Here is a 15,178-nt window from a genome sequence, read left to right as displayed (position 1 = left end):
GGGACACCGAGGTCTTCACTGTCATGTACTCCTTGGAACGAGTATGACGGAGATGGATCCCGGCGCACCCGATCGGCACCGGAGGCGACCGCTGCTGGCTCCCAGCCTTCCCCGCCTTCTGATACAGGCTCACTGTGAAGAAGAACTTCCACAGCTCGAAGTGGGGCTCAATGCCCAGGAATTCTGAGGCAGCTGACGAACGCCGCGATGTGCTGGATCCCGTTGGGGTTGAGGTGCTGGAGCTCGAGCCCGTAGTAGTGGAGGAGCCAGCGGAAGAAGCGGCTTGGAGGGGAGGCGAATCCCCGCTCGTGGAAGTGGGCGAAGGAGACGACGTAGCCGGCGGGAGGCGACGGAACCTGCTCCGGCCCCGGCAGCATCCACTCATCCGCCTCCGTCCTCTCGCAGAGGAGCCCCTTTCGCACCAGGCCCTCGGCGCGATTGGAGGTGAAGTGGGAAACTCCCCAGGAAGCCATTGCCGGAGAAGGAGGAGATCGACGGAGATGGAAGACGAAGGCGCACGGCGTGGAGCGAAGGCAACGAGGCTAGCGCAGGTGAACTAAGAGGAAGGCAAGGAGGCTCGAGTGCGAAAGGAGAGAGGAACCGGCGCGGTGAGCTCCTGCTTTTATAGGAAAGGTACCGGGGAAGCCAAATCGACGCCCCGGCCGCCATAAATGCGGCGCCAGGTACGCCCCTACCATGCCCGTTTCCTTTTCGAAAACCGCACGCACGATCGGCCGCGAAAACATCCTATCTTCCTTGGTTCGCGGGACGGCGCTTCCATAACTCCACTTCCCGGGTACCACGCCCACGACTCCCCCCACGTTCGGCCCAGGCACACCAACCGCTCCGCTCCGGTTCAAGGCCCACATGGAGGTAAGAAAGGGATACGGGGCTGAAAACGCCCCTACGGCCCAATATGGTCCAGAGGTTCGAAAGCTGGCCCAACGCGGGTTCGACAGCTGCCTCAGGACATCCCCCGAGCAAGGGGTGAGAAGGGACGGGCCCGCTAGCGGCCAAAACCCAGGCGAGCGAACGCCAAGGGCGCCCCGACCTCACGTTCGAGTCCCGCTCGGTGTAAAGTTCATGGTTTTTCCACGGGGAAAGGCAACGAGCCCTCAGACCCGGTCGAACGGGTCCTGGAACTATATGAACTGACCGGCGGGAAATTGGAGTACGCCACCAGCTTGGCCCGAGCCGGACCCCCCCGAACGGGGACCTGGACTCCACTCGAACTTACCCGTTTGCAGCTCAAACGAGCACCACGGTTCGTCCAACGCGGATAACGTGGCCCGGCTCAACCCCTCCGTCCTAGCGAACGGACGCTTGAGGGGCAACGATCAAAAAGTCGACCTAGCCTCTCGATCAGTTTCCTGCAACGAGCGGGAGCTCGGGGGCTAGCCTCGCAACCATCTACCACGCGTGTGGTCACAACTTGCAGGTTTTCTCAAGCGTGGCTGAGATAAAACAAGCATGCCATAACACAAAACCCGCGGCAAACAGCGAAAAAAGCCTCCGGAGGAGCACTCCTGCTCCACCACAGGCTCGGGGGCTACTGTTGGGGGAAAATATTAACGATCCCCTAACACACCGCTTAAAGAAGAAAACATGAAGGCGCAGGCCCACCTAAGCGTGATCAAAACTCCGCCTCACCCGATCAAGACGCCAGGATCGGGAACGGCCGACCCCCCTCCGCAAGGTCTCCGCCTCGCCCGACCGCAACCCCGGGGTCGGGGGCGCCCGACCCCTCGCTACGGGGTTCTGCCTCGTCCGACACCAAGCGAAGGGGTCGGGCGCACTGGGGCCCCCGGGGAGGCATCCCCCTCGGATGCGGTCCACATGGGCAAGACAGACAAATCCTGCGGGTCCCCCCGTCGGCCTCGCCATAAATGCGCCGCAGACCTGACAAAGGGCAGGGCGACTGCGCCCCTCACGCAACCCGGTGCAAGTGCCCATGCATGACCGTCCTGTGCAGGCTACAGTGCCGGCGGCCGGCTCCCATTCGCCGCGGGGCACTCATGACCTGCGCCGACCGGAGCAAAGGAGAGAGAGGCCTGTCCTCGGGTCCCGCACACCCTCGGGTCCCACGCACCCAGCAGCGCGGATGTGACGCCCTCCCTCTCAGCAGCCGTCGCCGGAGCAGCGGCATCCACCGTCCTCCCTAACAGACGCTGGGGTAACGACGGAGCACCCTCATCATGGCCTGATACCTACGGGCATCGAAGTAGCTATATGCAGGAGGCAACAACACTTGGCACACGGCGATCCCCTCCTCCGGCATGCACGCCAACACTCGTCGGGGGCCGGCAGAGGCATCGGACGCCTAGGATCTGGCCCCTCCTTCCTGCCATACCTTTTTACCATTCTACGCCTTACTCTTTACAGTCCTCTTTACCCGACCCCAATTGTAACTCCGGCCATCCCCTTGCGATATAAAAGGAGGAACCCAGGGCCAGGAATGGGGGACGGATCGATCAGCTTCTTCTCCCACGCACGATAGTACACCACAACTCTCCCTGAGAGCACGAGGACCAAAGAGACTTGGGATCAGTCCCTCTCTCGCCAATCTGTAACCCCCTACTACAGAACCCCCGCGTGGGCAACACGAGCATCCTCGATACTGGACGTAGGGCTTCCTTTGCCCGAACCAGTCTAAATCTGTGTCTCCCACGCAACCACATGAGGCTCACGCACATAAAAGAAATTTACTAGTCTAAGTCTTGATCCGCTGATCTTGACAACGACACTTTTGTTAAGAGTAACAGTAGAAATCAGTGAACAGAGTTATGTTTTGGATCCCAAACATGTGTTCATAGTTCAAACCTACCATAATTTGTGATGGTAGACAGTATATGGTCTGGCAAAGCTTGTATCTAGGGATTTTCATCATTTATGTTTTACCCTTTAAGCAATGTAGACATATAGTGGTTACTGCTTGGGTATGTGGCATGCCTTTTTTCTTTGTAATAAAAAATATTTCTGGTAGTCATGGGCATGCATATCTTGTACAATAAACTAGACTGCACAAGTAATAGGAAGGTTGTATTTATGTTTTGGCCAGACATATTAGGGAACAGTACAAGGTATGGCTGGTGCCAGTACATAACTCCATTCTCAAGTAAATAGAATAGGGTGAAGTTTGGTAAGTGCAGGTGCTGAAGTGCATAACTCCATCACTGAAATACTGAATAGAAAATAAGTTAAATATCTGGTGTACACTTATCAACTATACTTACAACTCCAGTTTGTATTGAATGATTTCAGCATGAATAAGATTGGATATGGAATAGGCAAATCCTACCTATTACGAATATCAGTACCAGAACTTTAGAACTCCTCTATGTACAGAACTACAAAAATTAAGTTTGCAAATCGGTTCTTTAACCACAAGGAGTACCTGCACTTACCATCATATGTACTTACAAGCATTATGTTTTGAGTAGTGCATATGCTAAGCTGTAACTTACTAGCTTTAACCAACTCTCTGTCTTTCTACAACTAGTTCCACAAATGGTTGAATCAGAAGCTGGCTGTGGAATGAAATTATGTTTTCCATTCTGATATTAGGCATGTTATTCATTTCTGAATATGTTCAATCAGAAGCTTGTTATATCTGAAATGGTTGAATCAGAAGCTGATTATTTCTGAATTTGTTATGTATGATAAATTTATTTCTGAGTTATTTATTTTCAACACTGTAGGGGCAAGTCCTCCCCTCCGTCAATCATTAAGGGGGAGGTTATCTCAATTTCGAGGCGTCAGACGTGGTGCCTCTAAATCGGGTGCAACACACTGTCCATCGTTCACCAACCTGGTGGATGACGAAGATATTGATGACGAAGATGTTGACTCCTTTCCTTCTGTAAGGACACTTATCTCAGCTAGTTATGTGTGAACATGTGTGTTGCATAACTACATTTTGAGCTATATGTTTCTTTCCATGTTATGTGTTAGAACAATTATGACAAGGCGAATTGGAGCGCAGAAAACACCAGTATATTTTGTGAACTCTGTGTTGAGCAAATGAGGCTAGGAAATAGCCCAGGTGGGAAGATTAACTCTAGGGGTTATAAAGAAATTGCACGAAAATTCAACGAGAGGACAGGCCTGAACCATGCTCCCAAACAATTCAGAAATAGATGGACAACATGCAAGAAACTATATGAATTCTATAAGTTTGTGATGTCACAGTCAGGACTAGGTAGGAAAGCAAATGGTGCCATTCTAGCTTCCGACGAGTGGTGGGAGACCAACCTTAAGGTATTACGGTTTCCTAAACAAATATAAAACCCAGTTGTTTATGTTTGTGACAGGTTCTAATTGCTGTTTCTTTTTGTGTTGCAGTATTTCAGTTCGGAGTGCCAATTATTTTCAAGATATATGCCTGACTATGTTGATGACTTACAAGAAATGTACCAGAAGGTGGTAGTGGATGGAAATTCGTCTACCATTGCAGGAAATGTAGCTGCTGAAGGTATTGACCTTGAGAAAGAGGTTATTGATTTACCAGAAGATGATGTTATGTTACCAGATGATGGACCTGAAGACTACGCTAGCCCACTGAGTAATAGCAGTCGAAAGAGGAGTTCTAGCACAAAAGACACCGCATGTAGTCCGCCAAAGAAGGGGAAAAATCAGTTTCTAAACATATTCAAAGGCCTAGTGCACACAATGAAAGCTGACAGCTCTGACGACACCGAGGCAATAAAGCTGAAGCAGAGGGACATGGAGTTAAGGCTGAAGCAGAAGGAGATGGAGATGAAGCAGAGGGAGATGGAGATTAAGCAGAGGGAGATGGAGATGAAGCAGAGGGCAATGGAGATGGAGTACAGGAGGAAAAATGAGGAAATGGCCGGTTATGAGGTACAGGAATGCATCAATATGGCAATAGAATGTGGAGCCTCAGAAGGGACAGAGGAATTTTTCGTAGCCATTGAGTTGTTTAGGGACAAATACAACCGGATGGTTTTCTCCAAGATGAAAACAAATGAGGCAAGGTTCACTTGGCTACAAATGAACGTCACGAGGAACAAGTGAAGATACTGAGCACTACTTGCTTTAGATGCTTGAGGGGAACTTTTTAAATAAATTGTGAAATATTTGAACTGTATTGATTTGTGAACCTTTGTTATGTGTGAACCTTTGTTATATGTGAACCCTCTCTATATGTGGCATTTGATTTAGTTGTCATTCCATTCCTGTCATGTCCATAGTTTTATGTGTCATATCCTGTTATGTGTGAGCCACTTTAGTTTATTTTTTGAGTAGTGAACATGAACTCTGATGGATTTTATTTTGATTGTACAGATTCTTCCTTTTCACAATTCTTCGTCTTCTGATGGGGAAGAAGAATTGCTGCTTAGAAGGAAGAAGAAGAGGAGGCAACTTGCTACTATTTGTGCAGCTTTCGGTATGTACTATTACACCACATACCTAGACAAAGCTAAATATAGGATTGCAAACCAAACTGGTTATGAATGGGTTGTTAGTACATTACAGAATAGGACATCTTGCTACAACATGTTTAGGATGAATAGAGATGTGTTTGATAGTCTACACAATATCCTAGTCCAATCATATGGGTTGAAGTCAACAAGGAGGATGACATCAGTAGAGGCTTTAGCTATGTTTTTGTGGATTTGTGGTGCGCCTCAAAGCATGAGGCAAGCTGAGGATCGTTTTGTTAGGTCTACTGAAACTTGCAGTAGAAAGTTTGAGAAGGTATTGCACAGTCTGTGCAAGCTAGCAGGTGATATCATTAAACCAGTTGACCCAACATTTAGTACTGTGCATCGTAGACTACAGAAACCACGGTTCTCCCCCTACTTTGATAATTGCATTGGAGCAATAGATGGAACACATGTGTCTGTTATTGTGCCAGTGGACAAGGTTGTCCAACATACGGGCCGACATGGGTACACCAGCCAGAATGTCTTAGCAATATGTGATTTCGACATGAGATTTACGTTTGTTGTCACCGGATGGCCTGGATCGGTGCATGACATGAGAGTCTTCAAAGATGCATTGATCAAGTATGGCGACAAGTTTCCTCATCCTCCAGAAGGTTCTTCCCTATTCTATGTTCCCATAGTAGTCACCATGTCTATTTATTGGTTGAGTATAACACGAAAATTAATTATTGTGCAGGGAAATTTTATTTGGTGGACTCTGGGTACCCAAATAGACCGGGATACCTGGCACCATACAAGGGGACGAAATATCATATCCCAAAGTTTCGATAAGGACCACTCCCTAGAGGTAAAAAAGAGCTTTTCAATTATGCCCATTCATCACTAAGGAATGTGATTGAGAGGTCTTTCGGAGTTTTGAAAAACAAATGGCGTATTTTGCGTGATTTACCGGCATATCCAATGCCAAAGCAAAGCAACATAATTATCGCTTGCATGGCAATTCATAACTTCATTAGAGAGAGTACACTTGCTGATGTGGACTTTGAGAGGGCGGATAACGATGAATGCTACGTGGCGCCTGCGGACGCATCGTCGTCACAAAACAATGCTGATACTAGTCAACATGGGGACGAAGATCAAGACATGAACCAATTTAGGGATTGGATTGCCGATGGACTCTCCAATAGATCTTAGCTTCCTTTGTTTTGTAACGATGTTACTTGTACAATGTTGAACAGCATTTGATTTGAATAATAAATTTGGCTCCTAGCACCGTGGCAGCCAAATGAAAGGCGGAAAAAAAAATTAACCTCCCATATGGCTACTGAATTGGCGCAAAAAATTGAACCTCCCTGGAGCAAAAGCATGAGCCAATTCCATCTTCCCTCTCTGGCGCACACGATAAAAATTTCTGGCGCCAAGGCTCTGGCGCCAAGTCTGCTTCTGGTGCCCAGGAAACCTTCTGGCGCCAACGCCAGGAGCTAGTTTGGCGCCAAATTTGCTCTGGCACCAGGGACCAGGAGGGTAAGAGAAGTATTAATTAGGGCAGAGGTGAATGGAGTGGACCAGGGGTAAATGTGTCAATACCACTCTCATTTATTGCAAATAAGCAACCCAAAACAAACACCTAGACTTATAAATAAACAACTACAATAAGCAAATAAGCAACTTATTTATAAGCAATCCTAAACCAAACAGGCCCTAAACCTTGCTAAAAGGTGGGGTGGACACCCTTTGCCCTCCATTAATGCCTGTCTGGATACAATATCCAGGGCTCTCTCATTAAAGGCAAATAGGTCATTGTCCACCTCATTAAATACCGTTTAGCCCATGGAATCAAACAGTCATCACTAAAGTTTAGCAACTACAGTAGTTTAGCAAAGGTATCCAAACAGGCTCTTAGTCACAGTACAATGTAATCCGAGTGTACTTGTACTTCGTAATTCTTCAAGAATTAATAAAGATGAGAGTTCACTATATTTATCTATTATGTATACGTTAGTATGCTGGCACGTGCGCACATTATTTTGTCATGCATTAGTCAAACTCCTTTCCAGGAGCTGTCTCCTTTGCTTTTGTCAAAACAGTAGTAACCATATACAAGGAAGATTTTCAACCACAATATAAAAACCACAGCTCACAGCAATGAACCTCAAGCAAAAATTTACAAACACAAATTTAAATGCAAATAAAATTGCCAAAACATTATGGTCTGTGTCCAGTCACTGGGCCGAAAATGTCCTTCCGACCACCCCCATCCCTCTCTTCTCTGACTACAAGTCAAACTTATTAGGTGGGCTAGTTATGGGCCGAATTCTCTCTTCTTCTCACTCAAACAATATAATTAAGTTGTTCTTTCAGTCATATTTTGTTCCACATACCAAATATTTATCCAGTTTAACCATTATTCTCAAATACTCCGTGAGTAGTCCATATGTACAAATTTCTTTTTGTTCCGTGAGTTCTATGTATATAATGTTTCATTGCACTCTAAGTTGTGCCATTTTCCTTCTCAACAATTATCTCTTTTAGCAGGAGCAATTTACATTTTTTTCTCCTTTACAATACTTGTTTCACATTCATAGAAAATGTTTCATCTTCATAAAAAAATATTTTCAAGAAAATGTAATCTAAACATACCCAAACATGATCTGGTTTGGAAGATCATGTCCTACGAAACACAATGATGGTTACCCGTTTTGATCTTCTCTTTTCCTTTTTGAATTCAAACAACCCTGTTTTTTGTTTGCTCACATTCCATTGAAATCACCAGACCGTGCCACTCAGGGCAGATCCGGGGAAAACAATTGTAGGGGCCTGAACATATTAAGAGTACAAGACACATTGTTCATGCTGCCCAATTCTATCTCTATCCATTAGTAGTTTTGCTCGCATCCCTTAGCAAGGGCACCTTCGTTGCTTCCACCAAACACGTATATTTCAAATATTTCCGGGTAGATTTCTGTTCGAAAGGTAGCTAAACTTTTGGGTAGTATTGTTCCCTCCCCAAGTAGAAGGCCTAGGCAATACGAGTACTACAGATACGTGGCAGCGGGGGCAAACAAAAAGGTCAAATTAGACTTTTTATCCTCTCCTTAATCTTTTTCAAAATGCCTAAAACTAGTTACATTTTTTTCTAGAGTAGTTTTTATTTGGTAGATGGTTTAGGTACTATATGTACTAGTTTTTGTGGAAGAACCATAGATTGAAACCTTAAGGGATGACGAAGGCGTGTTATGTGAGGTTGTATCTTTTGATGGAAAAGTATATTATTATCATAGCATACCAAGTGTGCTTAATGTAAATGTTGTTTGAATAGCGAAAATGGTATCTAACCATCAAACTTGCCCCCATAGAAACACATTTGGAAGAGTTAGGCTCCCCAAAAGTGCAATTTCTTTATTTGGCTTGTAGTCAACAATCGGTGTTGGACTGTTGATCGACTTGCTAAGCATGGGATGCCTCATCCGTCGGCATTCCCCCTCTGTGATCAAGACGATGAAACAACACACCACATTCTCCCTTCACGTGTGTTTGCTAGGGAGGTTTGGGATTTAGTCCTAAGGAAATTAAATCTAGCTGAAGTGACACATCCAACCCCTAGGTGCCGAGCCATCAAAATGGCAAAGGTTTCAATTCCTTAATTATTCTCATGGCCTGGGAACTTTGGAAGCATACGAATGCGTTGTCTTTGAGGGAGCTCGCTCAAATGTCCATATCGCCCTTCAATTGGTTGAGGAAGAATGTCATTTTTTACATTGCTTTTCTTTTTTTTAATGAAATGACACGCAATACTCCTGCTGCATTGTTCAAGAAAAAAATGATATCTAAAACAAGTCAAAACTCAATTGATGCCACCATCACATTTTCCCCACCTCCTCGTCATGTTTGTAAAAAGGACACATTATCCTGAGCCTAAAATACCATGTGAGAGCAAACGACTTCTTAAGAAATCTTCTATTGCAATGGGGTAAGAACTAGAGGCAAGGTGTAAATATACACATAGACAATCAAAGTTTAAGTCCTCTTCAATATCAACTCGGTACCTATTTTTAGTTTTATTAGTAAAATAAGCGCATTCATGTGATGCACATGCACTCAAATTAGTAGTATAAAAGATTCTAAAAATATGCATATATTTTCGTAGACTACAATATATTTTACATTAAGTTTTAAGTTGAAATCTATTTCAGCGTTTGCGCGAATGGCGAATTTGTAACCATTGATAATCTTTAAAGGTTTAGAACGCTTTCCTTGAACATGACAAGCGAAAAAGAATTAATGTAACATATTCTTTCCAATGCTCGTGGGAAATCCATGTGCCGAGCATTGTCTACGTTGTTCTTTGCTATGAATTCATCATTGCTCAAATGACTGGACCTTTTTAGCCCCACGCAGAATAATTTGTGATATACTACCTCCGTATGTAATAATGTAAATATATAAGATGATTAGTTAACCTAATTATCTTGTTTTAAATATTTTATATTTAAGAATGGAGAGGGTAAGAATTAGTAGTTTTTTCATCTTAATGGAATACTACGTGCCATGCATGCTTAAAAAAAGTAAACGGAAAAGAGACATCAATATTAAGCTGAGAAAATGAAAGGGGACAGTCCACTGTCCACCTCGTCCCAAAACCGGAAGGGCCGCGGGCGGTCGAAACCGGCTCCTCCGTTAAGAAAGTGGCGGCCGCACAGAACGACAGACGCCGCCCACCGCCCGCACCAACCCAACCAACCAAACCCACAGAAAATGGCATGGCGAAGCGCGCGCCGCCCCGCCCCGCCCCCGCCGGTGGGCGGGCACCACTTCAGCGCACTCGAGACTCGAGAGTGGAAGTGGACTCACGGTCGCGGGTCACTCCCGCTGCCGACTCCCCTCCCTGTCCGCGAGGGAAACCAACAGCGAGAGCCTCGCCAAACCGCCGGCGCCGCGGCCTGCTTGCCCGTGCCGTCCGTCATCACGCCCTCCCTCCCCACTGTTCCTCTCGCTCTTATCCCCATCCCGGACCTCGCTTTCTCTCTCTACAAGAAAGTGACCACCACTGCACTGCACCACCGAGAGTCAAACGCAGAGCTGTGCTGAGCTGGTGATAGACTGACGGAGAAAAAGGGGGAAGCATCGATCCCTGACCAAAGTTGAAGCAGGGGAGAAGAAGAGAGGGAGAGGAGGAGATGAACGCCGACTTCGGCGCGCCCAAGGAGCTCGCGGGGGGGCTGCAGCAGCGCAGGGCCCTCTACCAGCCCCGCCTCCCGCCGTGCCTCCAGGTGATTTCGTCGATTCATCCCTCCCCGCGATCCATCTATTTCTGTTTCTGCTTCTCCCCTGCCCACGGGTTGATCAGTCACTTATTGCATGAGAATTGATTCCCACCGACCGCAGTCGGCAGCTGCCGTGCTTGCTCGCCGTCCAATCGGCCACGCCCCTGAATTTTTCTTGGATGGAGTTGGGGGTTTATGGGGGGGTTTCTTGATTTTCTGTATCCAAGGCCGGAGAGGATCATCGACTCTGACCGGATTATCGATCCGTTCTCCCTCAGGGCCCGACGGTGCGGGCGGAGTACGGCGACGCCACCACCACAATCGACCCCAGCTGCGCGAACGTCGTCGCGCAGGCCTTCCCCAACACCTTCGGCCAGCCGCTCGTCAGTTTCGTCGCGCCGGCCGGCGCTGCCGCCGCCGCAGAGGAGCGCCCCCCGATCAGGTCCGCCTCAGGGCGCCCGATTCGATCGTGCGCGTGACGAGATCGCGCGAGGCTTGCCTGATTTTTTTTTACTTCCTGTGCAGGGTGGGCGTGGTGTTCTCCGGGAGGCAGTCGCCGGGAGGGCACAACGTCGTCTGGGGACTCCATGACGCTCTCAAAGCCTACAATCCACAGAGCGTGCTCTATGGATTTGTCGGTAATCAAAATCACCCAGTTTCTGAAATGATCAATTCAGGTCGCACCTAGAAGTACTTTTTTTGGTTCAGAGTACTTATTGAGATTTTGTGGTACTTATAGGTGGCACTGAGGGACTTTTTGCAAACAAGACATTGGAGATCACAGACGATGTTCTTGCTTCCTACAAGAACCAGGGTTGGTACACTTGATGTCCCTTGCTTCTGGGCATGTTTATGTTATTATCAATAAATATTGACACATTGTCTGTTTCCTTTTGTGAAGGTGGTTTCGATTTGCTCGGTCGCAGTATCGATCAGATCCGCACAACTAAGCAAGTCAGCTCTGCAATGGCAACATGCCGCAGTCTGAACTTGGATGGGCTGGTCATCATTGGAGGTAAGAATCAGCAGAAGGTGGTTAAATTGATCAGCAAAAGCCACTTCAAATTGCTTATGTTTCATCTGACTCAATTTGCACACAAATGTCGTGATTGTTCATTTCCAAGACATGCCGACATAGTTTGAGCAAATTGGTCATCAGTCAATAGTGTTCAAATTCAGACCATTTTGTTATGCTGTAACTTGTTGTGAAAGGTCAAAAAATGATTCAAGTCATAATACTTACCATATATTTTCTCTTAGTACAAGTAAACATTTAATTCTTTCTACATTGCTCTTACTTGGTCTCCAGGTGTGACCTCCAATTCAGATGCTGCACAGCTTGCAGAGACCCTTATCCAGAATAACTGTAAGACCAAGGTACAGCCATGTATTAGTCTGTAATTTTAGATGCTCGTATTCTTCAAGTACACCAGAAATTTAAGAAGCCAAAGCCTCCATTAAACAGGTTGTTGGTGTGCCGGTTTCGTTGAATGGTGATCTCAAGAACCAGTTTGTTGAAACAACTGTCGGATTTGATACAGTGTGCAAGGTAAAAGAAACTGTCTAGTTGAAATTTTGCATAATATGTCAATCCTGAACGGTATTGGAATTATACATGATGTACCACTGTCAATCTATCACTAATGTTATTTTGTGTGATAACTGCTTTTCAGGTAAATTCACAGCTTGTAAGCAATGTTTGCCTGGATGCAATCTCAGCTGGAAAGGTAATTATCCTATCATCCATTTGGATTACTGATTGAGCTGCCTGCAGTATTTATTGCCACTAAGAACCACTGGCTGATGTGTTTTCTTCCAATCAGTACTATTATTTCGTTCGTCTGATGGGACGAAAAGCATCTCATGTTGCCTTCGAATGTGCACTTCAGTCACACCCAAACATGGTATGATTTGATCAAATCTGTGGCCATAACTCTCTATTGTAAGAATGGAAGAAAGAGCATGAACATCCTTTTATTCAATTACCCATTGCAGCTCATCTTAGGAGAGGAGGTGACATTGTCAAAACTCACTCTGATGGAAATTATAAACAAGATATGTGATGGAGTACAAGCAAGGGCAGAATTAGGTTTGTACAGTTTTTTGAATGCTGTATTGCAGTAATTAGTAGGAAAAAAGCTTGTAGCTCTGGTTGAGGTCAATTTTGTATGGTTTTTTAGTCAAACAAGGTACCAAGGATACTGTGATAAATCATAAATTAAAGGAGTGGTTATCGATCTTCAGGGAAATACCATGGTGTGCTAGTTATTCCAGAAGGACTAATAGAAAGCATTCCAGAAATGTATGCTCTTATTCAGGTATGTGTGGTCTATCTTCAGGGAAATAACTAATAATAAATAACATTCTTTCAGTTCCATCTAATTGTTTTCTCTTCAAATACTTCAGGAAATCAATATCCTTCACAACAATAATGTTCCTGTGGCTGAGATGTCATCACAGCTGTCTCCTTGGGCAGCTGCTCTGTTCCAGTTCCTGCCACCCTTTATCAGAAGAGAGGTCTTGCATTACTAGCAAAGTTGGATTTTCTTGATATTTATGGAATTAAGATAATCTAAGACTAACTGTCTGTAATATTTCACTCAGTTGCTCCTCCACCAAGAATCAGATAACTCTGCACAGTTGTCCCAGGTTTGTGATTCTGAATGCTCGATTAACTACGTATGTAAACTTATTTAATGCAATTACTGGTGGTGTAATGTTCTTTTGTTTTCAGATTGACACTGAGCAACTGTTAGCTCATTTAGTGGAAACTGAAATGATAAAGAGAACAGTAAGTTCCATTGCTGTCACTGTTTCTTGGTTTTTCATGTCTGAATCTGTCCATACTGATTGGGGATGTTTGATTTTCAGAAAGAAGGAAGATACAAGGGAAGGAAGTTCAGTTCCGTCTGTCATTTCTTTGGATACCAGGCTCGAGGATCTATACCATCAAATTTTGACTGCGACTACGCTTATGTGAGTATTATACCACTATATTCTTGAAAATTGAATATCCTGATCTTATGGCAATCCTGATAACATTGAACATTTTAGGCTCTTGGACGTATCTCCTTGCATATGATCGCAGCTGGATTGACTGGGTATATGGCAACTGTGGCTAATCTGAAGGACCCTGTAGATAAGTGGAGATGTGCTGCTGCTCCTTTAACTGTAAGATTGCCACTGATGATGCCTGTAACATCCGATGCTGAAAGATTATGATCCATTTATATGCTCATTGCTGACCTAGTAGCACAATTTGTTGTCACTACCAGGCGATGATGAGTGTCAAGAGGCATTTACGTGGCCCTGGAGCAATCCCTATAGGAAAGCCTTCCATTCATCCTTCTCCAATTGACCTGAAAGGGAAGGCTTATGAGTAAGTCCACACTGTTCTGTGTTCTGAGCTGAATACCTCTTCCTGCTCCTCCGAATGCTCAAGGGAAGGATGAACTGATGAATTACTATTTGTTTGTTGCATCATTCAGGTTGCTGCGAGAGAAGGCTTCAAGCTTCCTCCTTGACGACTTCTACAGGACTCCAGGAGGCATTCAGTTCGAAGGGCCTGGTTCAGATGCAAAGCCCATCACACTGACCATTGAAAACCAGGACTACATGGGCGATATCGAGATACTGAAAGAGTGTCTCAGCAAGGTTGATACCTAAAGCCATTTCATCTGCCTTGAGTTTCAGATAAAAACTTCAATAATTAAGAAGCAGGTCTCTAACATTGACATGCCCACTAATGATGTGTTCCCAGGTGAGGACCATGGTGAAGCCCGGGTGCTCCCGGGAGATCCTCAAGGCGGCAATCAGTTCCATGTTATCGGTGACAGACGTGCTGACGGTGATGTCCCATCCTCTCAACGCAGAGCTGCCTCTCTACCATTTCAAGTGAGCGTGGGCGTCAGCCTGCCTGCGTCTGGGTTGTTGTAGAGTGATTCCAGTTTTGTAACAGCAGCAGATTCTGGTTCTTGGGCTGCCGGTATTCGGTAGCTTCCTTGTTTTATTTTCCTTTTCTGTAAGTGAGAAGCACTGGTGTTCATGGCAATAAACAATGGAACAGCACTTGGTCCCGAAACTGTAGCTACTGCTGGATAGGAAAGATGCAGGTTTTCAACCTTGGTTGCCTGACAGTGAGTGGAAAACCCATCTGATATAGTACACCCTGTTCTTTTTCCGGGGATTGAAATGCTAAATGCTGCTTGGCGTTCTATAAGTTCCCATGGAAGAAATATATGCATGGATCAAAAGGGTTCTACCACTTCTAATAACCACTCAGTTGTAGAATCGCAGATGGTAAATCGTATTGGAGACAAAGGTTGCAGATTGTCTGTCGATGTTACTGATTAAAACAAAGCAACGGACATATGGGGCAGCTTGCAGAAACGTACATGACATCTCAAGAGAAAATGTACTTCCTCAGGAAAAGGGGAAAAAGGGAAATTCCATGGCCGTATGAATTTATGGAGTTGAAAGACGATTATAGATTGTAGAAGAACTGTT

General features: G+C 45.5%; 1 protein-coding gene and 1 pseudogene across 1 annotated transcript; both read left to right on the top strand.

Annotated features, from left to right (window-relative positions):
* Positions 1-5,502: 5,502 nt before the first annotated feature.
* On the top strand, positions 5,503-6,602 carry LOC140223206 (protein ALP1-like; annotated as a pseudogene).
* A 3,643-nt stretch (positions 6,603-10,245) lies between these two features.
* On the top strand, positions 10,246-14,792 carry LOC117860440 (pyrophosphate--fructose 6-phosphate 1-phosphotransferase subunit alpha). Its single transcript, XM_034743730.2, has 19 exons — positions 10,246-10,678; positions 10,951-11,114; positions 11,198-11,310; positions 11,412-11,486; positions 11,574-11,687; positions 11,982-12,049; positions 12,138-12,221; positions 12,346-12,399; positions 12,496-12,576; positions 12,668-12,761; positions 12,917-12,990; positions 13,079-13,189; positions 13,277-13,321; positions 13,407-13,463; positions 13,544-13,648; positions 13,727-13,843; positions 13,948-14,051; positions 14,161-14,326; positions 14,433-14,792. Exons 1-19 carry the CDS (start codon positions 10,586-10,588, stop codon positions 14,568-14,570), a joined length of 1,857 nt encoding a protein of 618 aa, XP_034599621.1. The 5' UTR covers positions 10,246-10,585; the 3' UTR covers positions 14,571-14,792.
* Positions 14,793-15,178: the final 386 nt, after the last annotated feature.

Source organism: Setaria viridis, chromosome 6 (genome assembly GCF_005286985.2).
Source record: "Setaria viridis chromosome 6, Setaria_viridis_v4.0, whole genome shotgun sequence".
NCBI classification, from domain to species: Eukaryota; Viridiplantae; Streptophyta; class Magnoliopsida; order Poales; family Poaceae; genus Setaria; species Setaria viridis.
Note: the sequence above shows the minus strand (reverse complement) of the source record. Positions and strands in the feature narration are given on the sequence as shown.

Coding starts and splice junctions, on each gene's coding strand:
- LOC117860440 (XM_034743730.2), top strand. CDS start 10,586: ATGAACGCCGACTTCGGCGCGCCCAAGGAGCTCGCGGGGGGGCTGCAG. Junction 11,487..11,573: donor TGCTTCCTACAAGAACCAGG/GTTGGTACACTT, acceptor CCTTTTGTGAAG/GTGGTTTCGATTTGCTCGGT. Junction 11,688..11,981: donor TGGGCTGGTCATCATTGGAG/GTAAGAATCAGC, acceptor CTTGGTCTCCAG/GTGTGACCTCCAATTCAGAT.